Source organism: Herpailurus yagouaroundi, unplaced genomic scaffold (assembly GCF_014898765.1).
Source record: "Herpailurus yagouaroundi ecotype Mexico unplaced genomic scaffold, PumYag 210, whole genome shotgun sequence".
Taxonomy (NCBI): domain Eukaryota; kingdom Metazoa; phylum Chordata; class Mammalia; order Carnivora; family Felidae; genus Herpailurus; species Herpailurus yagouaroundi.
Window position 1 is genome coordinate 14081214 of NW_024412441.1, and position 19110 is coordinate 14100323.

A 19110-nucleotide genomic window follows, 5' to 3' on the forward strand; every position below is an offset into this window, starting at 1 on the left:
TGCTCCGGGACCAGCCTGCAAGGGGCCCCAGTCTTGAAGGAGTTTCCTGGACTCCAAAAGCCTGAAGTTCTGAGCGACCGGCCAGAACCTGAGTCCTGATGAGGCTTGAATGGGCGCTGGCTTCAAGAAGATTCGGTGTTTGCTTTGCTAGAAAGATAAGAATGAGGGTGCTGCCTGCTTTGCTTGCCCAAATTCCAGCACTCCCAGGCCGACTGCGTGCTTTCGCTCTGCGACCAGACAGCCCAGAGCCACATCTGATCTACTCAGGCCCCCTCCATCTCGATGGTGGTAGTCCCAGAAGCACAGAGGTGAGGCTGGGTGGGCCAGTACGGCCATTTGCATCCTTTGTGCATATTCTTCTCTCTTTTTTAATGTTTATTTATTTTTGAGAGAGAGAGAGAGAGAGAGAGAGAGAGAGAGAGAGAGAGAGGAAGGAAGCGGGGAGGGGCAGAGAGAGAGAGGGAGACACAGAATCCAAAGTAGGCTCCAGGCTCTGAGCTGTCAGCACAGAGCCGGGTGCAGGGTTCGAACCCACGAACCGCAAGATCATGACCTGAGTCGAAGTCAGACACTGAACTGACTGAGCCACCCAGGTGCCCCTCCTTTGTGCAGCTTCAAAGGGAAGGGGAAAGCCGAAACCGTGCCTAGGTTTCAGATTTGGAATCCCTAATGTACAAAAGGCACAAAGCTACATTGGTGCCACGCTGCCACTCCCAAAGAAGATAAAGAAATGCTCATTGGAGCCGAGAAATAAGATTTAACGCCATTGTATTTATTAGGTTCTGAAACAATACACATTCACATCCTTTTGAATACAGTACATTTGGCACAATAATGTTTACAATGAAATAACACTAATGAATGGCAAGAGATTAAAATTACATCCAGAAAGGAAAAAAATGTACAAATAAAGCATCACAATACAAAAAAACCCCTAAAATTGAGTACATTTTATATTTAGCCAGAATTATTTTGCACATAATTTAAAAAGAGGTAATTTTTTAGCCTTCTTTTTTTTTTTTTTTTAAAGCAAGAATGCATTTTTTTTCACCTTTGGAGGAAAAAACGATGTTTCCACTTCACAAAGTCCATAATGAGAGAACACAGGAGAACAGCTATCCTTCATATATTTTTTGGCATTTTTTTTTGCACTCAAGAGCTGGATAGATTAGAAAGAAATGTAATAGTGTGTCCGCTTCCTAAGCCTTGTGAAAATTGAAATGAAACAGTGAATACTCGAGGAACACACAAGCTTTTTTCTATAGACGACATGGGACTTGAACCCGCCTGTGAGAGAACTGATCAGCTCCGGCCCCAAGCAGGAGGCATCCCAGCCAGCCCAGCTTCGGTGCTGGAAGGGGGCATCTCTGGGCCAGGCACCCCGCGAATGACTGCCTGGAGCTGCTGGGTGGAATGTATTACTTGACTCTGCAGCCAAAATGCCAGTTGTCCTGTAGGAAGGGCCCGAGCCCTGCTGACATGGGAACGCCACCGGGGCCTTGAAGCAGGCCGCTCGTCTTGCAGGTAGAGCTTGCTTGGCTGTTCCAGGTTCATCGTGGTGAAGGAAGCAGAGGAGAAACAGAGCAGTAGTGATGCAGGAGTATGATGGGCAGTATTGTCACGTCTTCTTAAAAACTGAGATGATGCCACCGTGAAGATGTTTCTGTGCTTGTACTCAACTCCGGAAGATAGTCTCTCCCCCAGTACGTCAAGTTACCGAAGAGAAATTAAGTTAATCTGTTCTTCTTCACTTCACTGGTATGCCAAACACACAAACTGATAGAGTAATAGTATTTCTAAGTATCATAAGAACGGATCATAACTACACCTGAGTTTTTCAAAAATAAAAACAAAAGGAAACTGAATGTCATCCTTAGTAATAACAAAGGCTACGGCCAACCAGATGCAAATATGGACACCAACCTTCCATGGGCTCGAGCTGGTCACCGTCCAAGCTTCGAAACCACCATGGAAAACATTCCTTTCACTTCCCCATCCCTCTCAGGGCATAATAGAGCACAGGAGAACTGTATGTGAGATTTAATGTAGCTTACTATATGTTTACGTCTTTTGAGATAAACCAAAATGAAATAAACAATACAAAGGACTCCTCCCCATCCTTGAAAAAGAAACACACCTTATCTCTTGGTAACTTGAACCAATACGCTTACAGAGTATTGCACCTGGACATTATTATAATTATTCTTTCATAGACTAAAGTTTTATAATATGCCTGAACATGCAGCAGTTGATACCTCTAAGTTCAATGAATTAATTCCACAGGCCTTGCAGCAAACACTATATACAAAAATCTCAAATGTACAAAAGGCAAAAAGCTTCATTAGTGCCACTTTGCCACTCACACGTATCTATATTTAGGGGCAGCTGGGAAATCCGCGTGCAACAGTTGGAATGGATTCCATTCCCTGCTAAAATCAGTTCGGTAAAATAGATAATCAAATAACCTCCGGGAAACATATACACAAAGCCACAGAGAACCTTTGGAAATCAAAGAATGTAACACTGTTAGCATATCTACAGGAGGTAACATCACATCCATGAAATAGTGTCCCACACGAGTTGCCATTTGCATGTCACACAGAAACAAAACTCCGAGCACGTCTCGCCACATTGGCAGTTTGCAGATAAGTTGCTGTTCCGTCTCTGGATTCCCTCCGCACAACCCACGTTTAGCCTCATTCGGCTTGCTCCGAAAGCAGAGATTTCATATTTAACTTTACATGTTTAATGTCTAAAAAACACAACACAGCAGTACTACCAATTCTTCATAGAAGTGCGCAAAAGTAACACACCGTTGCAGGAAATAAATAGAGCGTATGCTGGGAACTCAGAACGAAACTGGAAAGAGAATTTGGGAGTGAGTTTTCCTAGAACCTCAGGGTCTTGGCCATTGCTGCGGTGGCCTCTGTGTTCAGGCAGAATTTGAAGAATGAGGAGCATTACTTGTTTTCTTCTCTCTCAATTCATCCAGCCCCCATGTGCCACAAACCACAAAAACGTTAACAGCCTAAACCCTGGACAGTTGGTTTCTCATTGTATAATAGCCCTTTAATATCTACCTGCGTTAATATTGGAATTTATATCATTTGGCCGATTAGAAAGCCAATTTGGTGATATATTCTTCAAATGTTAACCGAGTTCAAAATCCGATTTCTTTTTCTACAAAGAGTGATTTCTTTCACGAGACACATGCTCTCACAACTTTGGCATGCCCAAGAGCTACAACCGAAGCAAGCCAGCGTTGGCCATTCTGCCGAACACGGGCAGCCAACCCACGCATCTCGCGGTGTGCCTCCACCACAGCGCGCCTCGAGGGCACCCACCCCCATGCCGAAGAAGCACCTGTCTCTCCTGGACAGAAGGGCGGAGGGCAGCAGGCTCTCAAAAGTGGGAGCCTCAGAACCGAGGCTCTCAGAAGTGAGAGTGATCGGGCCCCTATGTCCAATAGCACGGCCAGGCCCTTCTTGTTTGCTTTTCTTGTTGCTCTTTGAAGTAAAAGAACCGAAGCTGCCTCGCTGCCTCGCTGCCAGGAGCCCCCGAGGAGGGGAAACGGGCTTGCCAACAGACCAAACACGCAGTGTGTCCAGCCGACCGCTGACCCTATGCGATTCTGCATCACTGGTGAGACAAGAACCAAGAGTGCCTTCTGGTCCCCAGGTGGAAGAGGGAGGAGCCCGCCTGGGGTGAGGGAACACAATAAATAGAGGGTAGACGAGGGACTGGGGCTCTGGAGAACAGGAGAGGCAGTTCAAGGCCTTCTGAGCCTCCAGAAATAGGACTCTTCTCGGCACCCTTTCCTGCAGCGTCACCAAACTCCACCTGTAACAGCTTCTCAGGGCATCAGGTCTTCGCCAAAGTAGGAGAAGCCTTTGAATTCCTCCTGGTTGATCTGCTTCACGATTGCTTCATCCACGAGCGTGAGGACGGGCTCTTCCCGGGTAAAGTCTTGGTCAAAGTTATTGACGTCTCTTTTGGTTTTCTGTGAGAAGAAAAGAGAAAGCACTGACTCCAGGCTGACCTTCCTCCCGGGGCCCCCCCACAGGGAGTGGGCATCACACCGACCAGCCTCTCACCAAAGCAGGCCTCTAGCTACTGAGAGAAGACACGGGGCTGCTCCAATGAGGTCACGACGGATGGCCCCAGGACCAGGAGGTGGCAGAGGACTTGGAAAGGAAGAATGAGTCCAGGTGAGAGGGAAGAAGGGGTGAGAGGGTATGATGGAAAAGCAGGGAAGTGGGATTCCCACAGACTGCCGTGTGGGGGTGGAACACGCGTGTTTGGGAGCGTGGGATGCATAGCTCTCATCCCGTACTCCCCCTGCTAATCTAACCTTCTGGCTCCATCGAGACCTCCATCCCTGTGACCCGGGGAACAAATTTGAATCTCTCTCCCATGGAGTCTCCAGTGGTCTTTCTTGTCTTTAGGTAGACCTCCATAACCTTGCCAGGTCTGCTCCATATGACCTCTTCTAAGTAGGAGGATGAGTGGAGTGGGGGCAGGGGACCGTCTTCTGGGAAGCCTGCCTTGATCCCTACCTGCATCCACCACGAACCCTATTTTGTGCTCCTACATTCTTTCCATGATTATACTCAACATGCTGACTTGCAACGAATTGTGGCTATTTGCCTTGACCAAGAGCTCCTTAAAGGCAGGGGCCTCGTCTTACTCAACCTTGGGTTCCCTACAGTAAGCATCTACTGAATGAATGGCCATGTGGAAGAACCCGCCACTGCACTGACTCCCCAGCCCCGAAGGACCCATACCCAGTTAGAGGCTCAGGTTCCCGAAATAGGGCTTATGGTCCATGGGGGATGGAGAGCAGCAAACAAACAAATCCTGGCTTTTGGAGAAAAATCTGGAAGTGTAAATAATATTCTCTCTGCCTTTCAGGACTTCCAGTTGATCTGGGAGCCAGTACTACTGTCTAGAACACATGCTGCAATAGTTAGAAAAACTTCCATGGAGAAGTCGAGACTTGGCTGGGACCTGAAGAATGAATTACGGTTGTGTTGGCAGAGAGGGGAAGAAGTCACCTCGGCAGGGAGAGGTGGGACAAAGATGGTGGGTGGGGAGGTGGGAACACGGAAGATGTAGAACAGGGTTCACTGAGTTGCCCGGGGTGGAGTCCAGCATGGGGATGGAGGGAGGCAGAGTGAGTCCGACTGCGGAGGCCTTCAACGCCCGCCCCCCTCGCCCTGCACTACATGGCACAATGCCCAGAGGATTGAAGGAGCTCTGGCAATACCCTTTCAGGTGCTGATTAACTGGTGTTACCCAGGATTAGTGACCTGGATGATGGAATAAATCTTGTGGAAAGATTAGCATTATTATTTGTAGGAGGAATATTAATTAATATAAGCTTTGTTCTGTGGAAGCTAGTAACCTAAAAGATGTTAATAATACTCTATGAAAAAGGTGGTTTAGAGACAAAGCTATTTTTGCACCCTGCTCTTGGAGGTTTGCCACATACAGTGGCAAATTAAAGGCTCTGAGATGTCATAGGGTCAAGAAACCTGGTTCACTTTGTTTAGAACAGCCTTCCTCAAACTTGACGTGAAACTTTCTTTTTCTTGAATAGCTTTTTTAAAAAATTTAATTATTTTGAGAGAGAGAGAGAGTGCACATGTGCAGGGGAAGGGCAGAAAGAAAGAGAGAGAGAGAGAGAGAGAGAGACAGACAGACAGACAGACAGAGAGACAGAGAGAGAGAATACCAAGCAGATTCTGTGCTGTCAGCACAGAGCCTGACTCGAGTCTCAATCCCATGAACCGTGAGATCATGACTGGAGCCGAAATCGAGAGTGAGACGCTCAACCGACTGAGGCCCCCCCCACCCCACCTCAGGCACCCCTTTCCTGAATAGCTTAACATCCGTCTCAGATGCAGAGTTCTGCAGGACACGGTTTGGGAACTGTGGTTTTATAGTTTATAAAGCACCTGCCCATTTCTTTCCTTATTTGATCCTTAGAACAGGCAGATACTATTACCCTGATTTTACAGATGGAGACACTGTGGCTCAAAGAGATTTGGTAACCAGGGTCACCCAACTAGTTAAGAGCAGAGTTGGATTCAAATCCAGATCCCTGCATGATGCTGCTTGCTATAGAATGTCTAGAAAGCTGGACACTGGAGAAATGGAAAGACGTGGCAAGGATCAAAGTCCACCCGGAGACATTCAGGCCAGACTGCTAGGCCTGGAGCCAGAAGGGCTTGCCAGTGGGTGAGTGCGGCAGGAGAAGCTGTGGGTCGGGGTGAGAGTGGGTAACCTGTACTGGGCGAGCTTGGCTGGGGGGAGGGGGCATGTGTTCAGACCATCCCAGGCTGGGATCAGAATCAGGAGGATAGCACACAGCAGGGATGACTGGATCTTTCGGCCACATCAGTCCTGCTTCGTGTATTTTCTCTGGGCTTGAGCTGCATAGTTGAGTGGGTCTCGGACACCTCAGAAGGGAGACAGAAGAGAGATACAGAAAATCCAAGGGATGGAAACAGGACCTGAAGGATGTGTGTGTTGCCCTTGGGATGAGGAACGTTGAGAAATCTGGAACCGCTCGGGCACTGGCCTTCCCTGTCTGCTTACTTGTTTATGCTTCACCTTTTCAGTCATTAGTGTCCATGGAAACTGGCTTCATTGCCTGAGGTCGGCTGAGCATAGTGACGGAGCTAGATTCCACAGGACGTCTGAATTTCATCACTCACTGACTGTGTACCAGGCAACCAGGTTCGGTCAGCACAGCAAGGGATGTCCTTCCCAGAGGACCTCTAGCTCCATTTCATGCTATTTTGGGGCACCACCAAGTCAGCTCTGGGCTCTCCAGGGGTCACAGAATCATGGGTGGCATTTCAGTGAATGGGTGCCATTCTTTAAGAGCTCTAGAGAAAGACATACTTGCCTTGTTCGCCCCCTTATCCAAACTGGCCCAGGCCCTGGTTTCCTTGGAAACATTTTGAATGCATGTCAGTTACTCATTTCCAATTCAAGAAGCCAAGATCCCCACTATGTGCAATTCCTGACCATTAACCTTAGAGACTTGAGAAGTTTTCCAAAGCAAATATCTCTGGGAAACACCACTCCCTATTAACAGCACGTAGACAGCATAGCATCCTCAATGTGGAGGGGATTGGGCATTGGGCATTATATCCTTTATTCACCGATTTTATTCTTTGAAAAGCTGGGGCCTCCCTGTGAGTGAGCATAAGACTCAACTCCAAGGTTCAGATGGACAACCCCCCAGAGACATTCCCCGTTGACCTAGATCCTCAGTCTTCCCATATGCCTCCCCTAGAGTCTAAATGTTAGACTCTTAGCCCACAGTGTGGAGCCTGAGAGGTGACCCTGGGACCTCTTCAGTCTTTATCTCCTTCATGAAGCCCATCCTACATGCTTGTCCCACACTTAGCGGGGCGACATGGAGGAGGACAGAGAGCACTAGCTGACCTCTTATCTTGGTACTGCTCCTTCCTGGCTATATGACACTGTGAGGTCACTCTCTGAGATTTAGTTTTTTCATTTGTAAAATGGGGGTAGTGACAGGCACTCTATAGATTGCCTTGAGGACTCAATGAGACATCAGATGTTAGGTGCCTCAGTGCAGACTCCAACATGTAATGGGCACCCAATAAATGCACCTCCAAGTCTTAGCACCTGTGTGCCACGGGCACACATCATAGACAGCTTGGTTGCTACCCAACACAGTCTGTGTGACCTGCCCATTGATGCCATGAGCTTCTCGAAGGAGGGACTGAGTCTTACATTTATCTGTATGCCTCCAAATGCTGAATGAGTGCAGAGCTAGGGTCTACCTGAACATCCCAGTGCTTTGTCCAGAGATTGAGATTCTTCCAATGGCACCTGACTGCCCTTGGGAAAAGTCCCAGGGTCTTACAGTCCTCTACTTCTAAGGCCCTTCAGGGTCTTATCCCCACATAGCTCCCCACTGCTTCTGGGCCCTGCTGGACCATGAGGTTCTCTGGACTCACTGGCTTCCCCTGACTCCAAGCCTGTGCCTGGAACCCCCTCTCCCACCCCTGCCTCTGTCCCATGTCCTCATCACCCAGCTGAATTGCTCACCCTTCCCAACCAGGCTTAGATGGCCTTCCTTCAAGCAGCCTTCCTGTCCTTCCACCCCTCTTATGGGTGCTCCATCATCTCTCTTTTTTTTTTTTTTTTTTTTTTATGAGAGAGAGAGCAAGAGAGTGAGTGAGTGCACTAAAGCAGGAAAGAAGGGCAGAGGGAGAGATAGAATCCTAAGCAGGCTCCACGCTCAGCACGGAGCCCGACACAGGTCTGAATCCTACGACACTGGGATCACGACCTGAGCAGAAACCAAGAGTCAGATGCTCAACCGACTGCGCCACCCAGGAGCCCTCTCCTGCCTTATCACAGCCCTGATCACACACATCCTCCTCCTTTCCACTAATCTGTGAGTTTGTTGGGGATGGGGACTGGGTTGAACCCACATCCCATCCCCATCCTAGTGCACTGCCTGGCACACAGTGAGTGCTCAATAAATAGCTGCTGAGGGGCGCCTGGGTGGCGCAGTCGGTTAAGCGCCCGACTTCAGCCAGGTCACGATCTCGCGGTCCGTGAGTTCGAGCCCCGCGTCGGGCTCTGGGCTGATGGCTCAGAGCCTGGAGCCTGTTTCCGATTCTGTGTCTCCCTCTCTCTCTGCCCCTCCCCCATTCATGCTCTGTCTCTCTCTGTCCCAAAAATAAATAAACGTTGAAAAAAAAAATTAAAAAAAAAAATAGCTGCTGAGAAATGAGTGAATGCACTGCTCTTGCTTCTACTGTATCCAGAGCCAGGTAAGTGCTCTGGCTTCAGGACCACTGGCAGCTGTTCTACCAGATGGGCTTTTCATGTCGGGGCGGGGGGGCCACGTGACGTGGCGAGATGGCTGAGGTCTGATCTGTGAGGGGCCTAGCGAGGGGCAGCCCAGAGAAACAGGCAGACTTAGGCCTACTTCATGGGGTTTCCTCTCTGAGCAGCAGTCAGCTTGGGGCACTGGGGTTCCCTGATTGCTGGCAGGAGACCAACACAAACAGGTTCAACCAGGGTTTGGGAAAATTCCATCAAAGACAGATGGGCTAAGGGGACTTTATGACACTAACCCTTGTGGCTGATGTTAGAGGAAAATGACACTCCCCTTCCCTCTGGCATCCCTTCCGAGAGAGAGATAAGGTCTGGGATTTGAGAGGTCCGGGGCTGACTCTGGGGCAAGGGCCTACCTTTGGTATCTCCAACGGGGGAGTGAGGTGGGTTATGGAAACAGTTACAGGTCCCTCCAGATCCTTTTGAGAAACTGCAACTGAGAAGCAGAGCCACTGGGCCTGCCTTATAAATCACCGGAGGCAGCCGAGGGCTTGGGGGATCAGCCGGCTGTGGCAGTGCTTGGATCGCAGCACGGACATGGGCAGGCGGCCTGAATGCCTGCTTCCTGTCTGGCTGGCGCAATTCTTTCTCTCACTGTACTGAAGTCATAAACACCAGCTTTCAGAAGAGCCAGCGATTTCTGCTTCTGTCTTCATCTGATTACGAGATCAACAGATGACTTTGTTCTGAAGCACCGAGAAAACTCCCTAATCTCACCAGCTGGGGCATGGGGCTGGCTTTCATGTGGCTACCTCGCTGGTCCCTGCCCACACCTCTTTACCTCTTCCGGGCATGACGAGAGCACAGGTTGTGGTCACTCTGATCCACGCACACAATCAGAATGGGGGAGGGGGGAACATGCTGTCTCCACACAGTCTCCAAAATGCCAGCTTTTTTTGGTCTTGGGCCCACATCAGGTTCCGAGTCCCTCTTCGGAGTTCCCTGACAGCCACCTTACCCAATCTCACCCTCCTCCCAGCTTCCACAGCACTTTCTGGATCATGCATTTGGCCCCTTCTAAAATGCTATGTGTGTAACAGCCTCGTCTCAGATACCTTAAGACACCTAGGGCACAGCAGATGATGTGCAAATATTCATTTGCTTGAAATAATTTCATTCACCAGAGCAGTCAAACCCCAAATTCCTCCTAGCTTTGAAATGTCAAAATTCTCGCCTAAGCTCCACTTGGCTCTTTTACATACTTGAAAACAAAAAGCAAGACTTTAAATAATTAGAATGCTTGCTCTCTATTAAACAAATCTTTGTAGACACATATCTATTCATTATACCCCTACATTGTAAATAACAGCGTATACGTGTGTATGTTAATGCACCCATGCTTACTACATGTGAAGTTAAATAAAACAAAGGATGTAAAACTGCATAATGCCTTGCCTGGCAAAAATGAGGACTGGAACAGAATTTCAAGTTAACGATCATTTACCTAGAAATTGCTCCAAACATAATCTTCCATTCCTTTCTTCCCCTCTTGATCTTGTTAACCGAGAATTGGTCACACTTTGGGATTTTCTTTATAGAAATCAGAGCAAGATGTCCGGGCTCCCCTGGCACTCGGCCGCCCATGGAGCTTTTATGGCACCTATCCTGCCCTGAGCCCTCAGTGGCTCCCTCCTTTTTAAAATCCACCTCCTTCTTAGCATGTAGTGGCCACAGCTGACCTTTCCACTCCTGACTCTGGTCTGAGCAATGCCAAGTGCTGTGGCATGACCTTCTACTTGGTAGGAACCCTCAAGTTAATCCGATGCCTAGTTCCATTTCTCAGGGAGCTGTGATAAATCAATGATGCTCTTCGTGTTACCTATCCAGTGAGTGTGACCCTATTATGGGTTGAACTGCATCTCCCAAAAAAGAGATGTTGAATTCCTAAGCTCTGGTATCTCAGAATGTGACCTTATTTGGACATAAGGTCCATGCAGATGTCATCAAGTTGAGATGCAGTCATGAGGGTGGGCCCTCACCCAGTGTAACTGGGGTCCTTACAAGAAAGGGAAGTTTGAACAGTGACAGACCTGCACAGAGGGAAGCCCACGTGCAGAGACATGGAGAATATCACCTGAAGAACGGAGATGTTGCCACAAGCCAAGGAATGTCTGGAGCCACCTGAAGCTGACAGAGGCAAGGGAGGACTCTCCCCACCACCTCTAGGCTGTGGGGGCGCCAAGGCCCTGCTGGCAGCTTGATTAAAGACTTCTCCTCCCCAGAACTGTGAGATGATAGGTTTCTGTTGTTCTAAGGCACCCCGTTTACGACACTTTGTCTGGGCAGCCCTAGGCAACTGATACAAATGTCAATCTTCTGAAATAGATTGTTTTGAATCAGATGTAATCCTTTGCATTTGACTCTGATTTCTTCTTACTTTGGTGCTTATTTCCGGCTTGTTGAGATAGTCATAAGTAATGATTTTGTAACTTACTTCTCTGATCTCAGTCTGTTACCAACAAAGTAGGGATAATAAATATGCCTAGCTTGCCGAGGGCTCTATGAGAGCATATAAGCAAAGCTCATGTAAACGTGAAAATACTATGGGAATATAATGTTAATTCTATCATCCATCTTGTCTGCTATATCCTTCAACTCTGTGTCATCCTAAAATATGACTGGCATGCCTCCCATTACTCCAGTAAGACATGTATAAAAATACCATGTAAGGCAGGCTCAGGCTTGGACCCTTCTGGCCTGCCCTCTACAAACAGCCCTCTTGCAAAGCCAACATCCAGGCACCCCAGCAGACTTTGGGGGCATTGTGGTTAAATCCACTGTGAATTGACCAGCCAAGGTCACTTTTTTTTTTTAATTTTTTTTTCAACGTTTTATTTATTTTTGGGACAGAGAGAGACAGAGCATGAACGGGGGAGGGGCAGAGAGAGAGGGAGACACAGAATCAGAAACAGGCTCCAGGCTCTGAGCCATCAGCCCAGAGCCTGATGCGGGGCTCGAACTCCCGGACCGCGAGATCGTGACCTGGCTGAAGTCGGACACTTAACCGACTGCGCCACCCGGGCGCCCCCCAAGGTCACTTTTTAAAAAATGTTTATTTATTTTTGAGAGAGAGCACAGGTGGGAAAGGGGCAGAGAGAGGGGGACAGAAAATCCGAAGTAGGCTCCTCACTGACAGCAGCAATCCTGATGTGGGGCTCGAACTCCCGAACTGCAAGATCATGACCTGAGCCAAAGTCAGGTGCTCAACTGAACCACCCAGGCACCCAGGCATGGTCACATTTCCCATCTTGTTCAGGAGGATGATATCAAAGACTTTCAATTGCTTTGCTGGAATAAAGACACCTAACGCTGTTGCATTTCTCTGGTCTATTGGTCTAGAAGTGAAGTTAATTGGCTCCAAGTGATCACCATTTTCCCCCAGTGTTCACAAAATATCTTTTCATAAAAACTTCTAGAAATTGCTTTAACAGCACCTACCTCCAAGTATCCCAAATCTACATTTTACCTATTTTTGAATACGGGGAGACTGTCTCCCCATCTCCCATCGCTTGGTGTCACTGCTGGATTCTGGAAATCCAAATTACCAAGTAGTGGGCACAGCAGATTTTTTAGTAACCTGACATGTAGTTCACCTGGGCCTAGACCAGTGACTGCACACTGGACTGCCAGGAACTTTACATAACAGGGATGCTGGCCCCACATCAGAGATTCAGTGTCACTGCTCAGGGATCCCGCCCAGGGAATGGCCTGTCCTAGCTCCCCAGGTGAGCTTTATCAAGTGCAACTGATTTGCATTTGACTTTGATTTCTTCTTATTTTGGTACTTATTTCTGGCTTGTAATGACTTCTTTATCCCTTGGAAATCAGTTCATCTTTACTGGGTTTTGCCCTAATCTTTGTACTTCTAAGAGACTTCTCTTTGGGGAAAAGTTAGAGACAAGGTAACAGCCTTACTTTTTGTCACTGGTAACAAAGCAGTTCTCCATCCTGCCTGTGCATCAGAAACAAAGGGAACCTGGACAAGGAGCCCTGGTGCACTGCTGGTGGGAACCCAAGCTGGCCGTGGCTGCTCTGGAAAACAATGTGGAGCGTCCTCAAAAAGGTAAGAATAGAACTACCCTGTGATGCAGTAATCACTGCTGGGTATTTACCCAAAGAAAACACTAATTCAAAGGGATACATGCACCTCTAAGTCTACAGCAGTGTTATTTACAAGAGCCAACATATGGATGCAGCCCAAGTGTCCACTGACTGATGAATGAAGAGGTCATACACACACACACCCACGCATACTGGAACATTACTCAGCCACAAAAAGAATGCAATCTTGCCATTTGCAATGACGTGGATGGAACTAGAGAGTATAATGTAAGTGAAATAAGTCAGTCAGAGAAAGACAAATACCATATGTGGAATTTAAGAAACAAAACAAGGGGAAGAAAAAGAAAAAAGGGAGGCAAACCAAGAAACAGACTCTCAACTCTAGAGAGCAAACTGCTGGTTGCCAGGGGGGAGATAAGTGAGGGTGAAGGAGGGCACGTGTCATGATGAGCCCCAGGGGGAGTAAAATAAAAACTTAAAAAAAACAACAAAAAATCCAACAGTGCGCCCACATGGACACCTGGGCCTTGCCCCACACCTCACTAATTGGACCATCCAGGGGTGTGGCCCAGACCTGTGTATGTGTTAAAGCTTCCCAAGTGATTCCGACAGGCAGCCTGACTGGGTCCCTCTGTGGAAAGGAGCAGTGGGTCCCTTTCTTCCTTCTTTTCCTTGGCAGTTTCAAAAGGCCTTTTTGTGGCTTAAAAGCCTATGTAGGGCTGTAGTTGCTGTGGATTTGGCTTCCTCTCAAGTTCACACTGTATATTGGCATTCCTTCTCAATTTCATGCCCTCCTTTCCTTATTTGATATTAGCCTTTATAAACTGGGACATCCAAGAGCTCACTGGGAAGCATACTGGTGTCTCCAGGTGCTGCCTCTGAGAGGCAGTGCAGCTCAGTAGGTTAGCACGAGAGCTCTGTGGCCAGACTGCCTGGATTTCACTTCTGCTTCTCTCCAGCTTTGCGGCTTTGGGCAAATCACGTGGTCTTCTCTGGGCCTTACTTTCATCATCTGTAAAATGGGGATGCTGGTAGCCCTCCCTGTATATTCGTTATAAGGAGTAAGTGAAATAATACATTTAAGTGGTGAGAACAGCACATGGCATAGAAGAAATGTAAATTATTAGCATTGCTTCCTCATCATTATTTATCACAACTGTATGGTTAGAACAAACAGCACTGTCTTTGGGATGATCCTTGAGAGCGATTTCTACTTGATCTTGGTGCACAGAACAGTCACTATTTCACCTGGACACCCTGGGTGCTTTCTCGTCCCCCCGCCCCCCCCCCCCCTCTGCCCTACAATTAACAGTCTGCTCTCAAAAGCTAAGAGCCACATGTGTGACACTCCCACAAAGAACATTCCTGATTTTTTTTTTGTCTTCCTGCCTTTGTTTTTCTTTCCTCATTTTCACTGATATTATATTTAGAGTATGTCCTTTATATATCCTGGTGGGCCATCTTTAAACTTTCAAGAATAAAGCAAGATAAGAAAAACAAGAAGAAGAAAGAAGACAAATTTTACTTTTGGCGCTGCTGGCTGTGATGTCATCTCTCCTCTGTAACGAGCAGGCTGTGAGTGTGTGTGTGGGGAGCCTGGGGAACTTGGAGCCGTTAGAGACTGGGGCACGGTAGGCACCACACGGTGATGACCCCTGTAGGAACAAGACCCGGGGCTTCCAGGGCTTCTGAACGTCAAGAAATGCTCCAGTTACATTTTCACATTAGGGGTCCTAATTTTTATTTTATTAAAAAAAATTTTTTTTAACATTTATTCATCTTTGAGAGACAGAGCGCAAGTGGGGGTGGGGCAGAGAGAGAGGGAGACACAGAATCCGAAGCAGGCTCCAGGCTCTGAGCTGTCAGCACGGAGCCTGAGGTGGGGCTCGAACTCACAAACAGTGAGATCATGATCTGAGCTGAAGTCGATGCTTAACCAACTGAGCCACCCAGGTGCCCCAAAACCCACAGAACTTTATTTATTTATTTATTTTTCAACGTTTTTAATTTATTTTTGGGACAGAGAGAGACAGAGCATGAACAGGGGAGGGGCAGAGAGAGAGGGAGACACAGAATCGGAAACAGGCTCCAGGCTCTGAGCCATCAGCCCAGAGCCCGACGCGGGGCTCGAACTCCCGGACCGCGAGATCGTGACCTGGCTGAAGTCGGACGCTTAACCGACTGCGCCACCCAGGCACCCCTCCCACAGAACTTTAAAAGGAGAGCCCAAGACACCACTCCCTGGAGTCCCCTGCTTAACATGGTCAAGTGGGGAGCTCATCAAGGCGATTTTCAAAGTCGCTTTTACCTCTAAATTTTACAGCTCAATTATTTTTTTTAAGTTTATTTATTTTGAGAGCGAGAGCAGAGGAGGGACAGAGAGAGAGAGGAAGAGAGTGAATCCCAAGCAGGCTCTGCACCGTCAGCACAGAGCCTGACACGGGCTCAAACCCACGAACCATGAGATCATGACCTGAGCCAAAAACCAAGAGTCAGACGCTTAAACAACGGAGTCTCCCGGGGCACTGCATACAGCTCAATTATTTTAAGTAAAGTATTTCAAGCAAGGCCTCTTAACCTGGATTCTCACTCTTAAAGCAGGGGTGGCAAATTTTCTCCAAAGGGCCATACGGTAAATCTTTAAGCTTTGTGAGCCACGGGCTCTGTTACAATCACTCCACTCTGCGGTCGTGGCTCAAAGGCAGCTGCAGACAGTTGCACAAGTGTGGCTTTACATATGGACGCAGAACTTTACATATGGATACTGACATTCGAACTTCATATAATGCTCATGTGTCATGAAACATTCTTCTTCAACCATTTAAGAAAAATGTGAAAACCATTCCTAGATCGAGGGCTGAACAAAAAGAGGCAGTGGGCTGGATTCAGCCTGTGGGCCAATTTGCAAAGCCTTGTGCTAGGGAATGGACTTCAGGGCTTCCGTGAGCCTCGTATAGTACAGCATGTTGTGCATGTGGAAACATCTCACTGCCGCAGATTTTTGAAGGGGCGGTGATTTGATTGCTAAGAACCACAGATTTGAAAGTTTCCCTTTGAATAAAGCCTGAATCTGTCCAACGTATGATAACTCGGAGGAATCCACATAGAGAAGAAAGATTCTCAGGACATGAGTTGTCCCCTTGGACCATGGCGAGGGGGTCCCCAGCACGGGGCGTTCCCTCTGGTGTATTCAGTGCTCTGCCGGAAGGCTGAAGCGACTCTATGAAAATGATTGGGAAAAGTCCCCCAGACACAGACTGTGTATCTGAGGCTCTTTCCAGAAGGTTCTTTTAAGGCCAGGTGAAGTCATTTGTATCAGAGTCTTAACTCCACAGACAGCATTTCTTCATTCCTTTTGGGGAAGGAGGCATTTCTGTGCGGCTCTGAAGGGTGGTACTTCTACCTGCTCGAACCCTTCGGGCCTTCCAAAGTCCACCCACATGCACACCTTTGGCTGTGACAATTTGATTCTAAAATTTGGTGACAAATGCATAATGCATACATTTCAGCCAAGAGTCATTTTGAGCCACGTGGCTAGGGAGAAGTCCTCATTGTCTGTACGGTGCACACAGGTGCTTGATGACATTCAGTCTGGAGTTTATAACCAGCCTGGAGGTGCCTCTAAGTGGCCTGTAAATCTTGGCTTCCCGGTGAGACAGGCATCTCACCAGCGCTGCCTGGCTCAGAGCTGGGGCCTTGCCAGCTCCCGGTTAATTAAATGGACCCTGCTGCATCCCCAGAGGATGGCAAAGTGCAACGGCTTTGTTCAAAAGGTGAGCCTGCCCTCTGAGACCAGCGATGAGAATAAGGGAGAGTCCACTGCCCTCTCAAAATGCTGTAAAGGAGTTCTGAAACCATTCCTGAGGCCACAAGGCTTCCATTCTGCCACTAAAGACAGGGTCTGGCGCTGCCATGTGGGGAAGGAAATGCCCCTTGTATCAGTTCCCTTTCCTGGGGAACCATTCCCAGCCTAGGCTGGTCCCCCCCATACCCCTCGGTTGTCCCGTGCCTCTCTTTCCTGGTACTCCTCATAACTAGCGCTAAATAATGACGCACTGGGCATCTCTCTTGTATTCTTAGCGTCGTCGTACAGAGCCTGGCACACTTGTTTCCACACATGAAAACGTCACTAAAGCCCACGGATGGAGGGTTTTTCAGGTGCCGGGCTCTGCGCTAATTGTTTCCCCTGCCTGACTCACTCTTGCTCACCCCCTCCCTAGGGGTAGCGAGCACTGCCAGAGACCCCGCTGGAGAGACTGGGAAACAGTTTGCCCAAGGTGCAGCCGGGACTGAATTCAGGTGTCCTAACACCAAGGCCCATGCTCCTGACATGTGCCGTCCTGCCTCCCTCCGAGAGGCATCGATGCGTTCATGTGCGCGATGGGCTGCTGCACGGAGCCCAGCACAGGCACGCTGTTCAGAGCTTTCCACCAATAGCCTTGTTATTTGCATTACAAACGCACACCTGCAATCTTCCCTGTACATGAAGCCACCGTCCCCACTACAGCTCATGGGGTCATTTCTTAGACATGAGGAGCGAAGAGGGGCCTAGCCCTTCAGAACTTTTTAGTATGACCAACAGTAAGAAAGACATTTTGTCTATAACCTAGTGCACATCACCTCATCCCATCAGCGCAAGAAATGATTCAGCAAGCCATAGTTTACCTAGATTGCATTCCGTGCTATAGTCTGGTATTCTACTTATTCTTTAAAAACTTTTTTTAATGTTCATTTATTTTTGAGAGAGACAGAGTGAGAGAGGGGGAGGGGCAGAGAGAGAGAGGGAGACACAGAGTCTGAAGCAGGCTCCAGGCTCCAAGCTGTCGGCACAGAGTCCGATGCGAGTCTCGGACCCACGGTCTGCGAGATCATGCCTGAGCCGAAGTCAGACGCTTAACCAACTGAGCCACCCAGGCGTCCCATGATATCCTACTTATTCTATTCTGTTTGATTCTACTTGACCTGACCCTACTCTACCCTATCTTAGTCTTTATTACACTTTTTTCTTCACCTGACTCCTTAAATTGACTTCACACCCTACTGCTGCGGAGACCCTGAAGTAGGGCAAAGGGGCACTCAGTTGGGGTGTCTGGAACTGACAACACGCGGAAAACCTGGGTGGATAGCCAGCCATAAAAAGGCTCAGGAGGAGACAGCGCCCTACATGCTGTGGCCCGCCCGAGGCCTGAGCGCCCGAGCTGGGCTCTGCAGGGAGCTGGCCCCACACAGCGGGACGTGCCGCGGCAGGACCTGTGCCCGGTGATGCATCAGGAGCCTGCGTTCTCCAGCTGAAAGTGGGGAGGCCCACAGCGGCAAACCTGGCCCCATTCTGCTTCTAATCGTGCAGGCCTTTTTCATGTAGCATCTACTTTTCAAAGCAGTGTCATGGTTGACGCCTGTTGGGTTGACATCTATCTAATTCCAGGGACTTTTTGGTGCCCAAAGAAACTTTTCAATCTGGTCCTGGCAAAAGCCCTGTTCCTCCACTCACCAATACCACCCCCCCTTATTTATGAAAATGTTCTAGATAGAAATCAGTTCTCTTGGCCCGGAATGTATTGTTGCTCTGCCTGCTGGCTTTGAAACGGGAACTGTAAACACCCGAATATATGCCTCTCAAGTCAAGATGAAGTCACCCACCTCTCCTACCATTCAACACTTTCAGGTTTCCCAATGCAGGATCTTATCACCCTAAATTCTGAGGCATAAACTGGAACAGATCTTGGGCCATAAAAGGTGACAAGAGAATTTAGAGCTGGAGCTAAGAGAGAAGTATTCTCTGGAAAAACACTGGCGATCTATAGAACTTATTCATTCATTCACAGTATATGTTACAACACCTACTACGTGCCGGGAGTTGCTGAGGACGCTGCTGTGCACAAAACAGATAAAAATCCCTCCCCTGACAAATTAACCAGAGCAGGCTAGTTGTTGGTGTTGGGTGATGGGCACATGGGGATTCTCTCTACTTCTGTACACATTTGACGTTTTCCATGGTAAAAAATTAAAAATATAATTCCTAAATCTCACACACATGGATGCTGAGTGAAAGAAGCCAGACACAAAATCACAAAACAGCACACACTACACGGCTCCATATATGTGTGTGCGTATACACACACACACACACACACACACACACACACACACACACAC

General features: G+C 48.3%; 1 protein-coding gene across 2 annotated transcripts in view; it reads right to left on the reverse strand.

Annotated features, from left to right (window-relative positions):
* Nucleotides 1-751: 751 nt before the first annotated feature.
* Nucleotides 752-19110, reverse strand: part of PRKCE (protein kinase C epsilon) — a 501657-nt gene continuing 483298 nt past the window's right edge. Inside the window, exon 15 of one of the 2 annotated variants that reach the window (XM_040453847.1) lies at nucleotides 752-4000. In XM_040453847.1, the coding sequence (XP_040309781.1) occupies nucleotides 3854-4000 (147 nt within the window). In that variant the 3' untranslated portion in view covers nucleotides 752-3853. The remainder of the gene's footprint in view (nucleotides 4001-19110) is intronic. The other variant, XM_040453848.1, reaches the window with a different exon arrangement.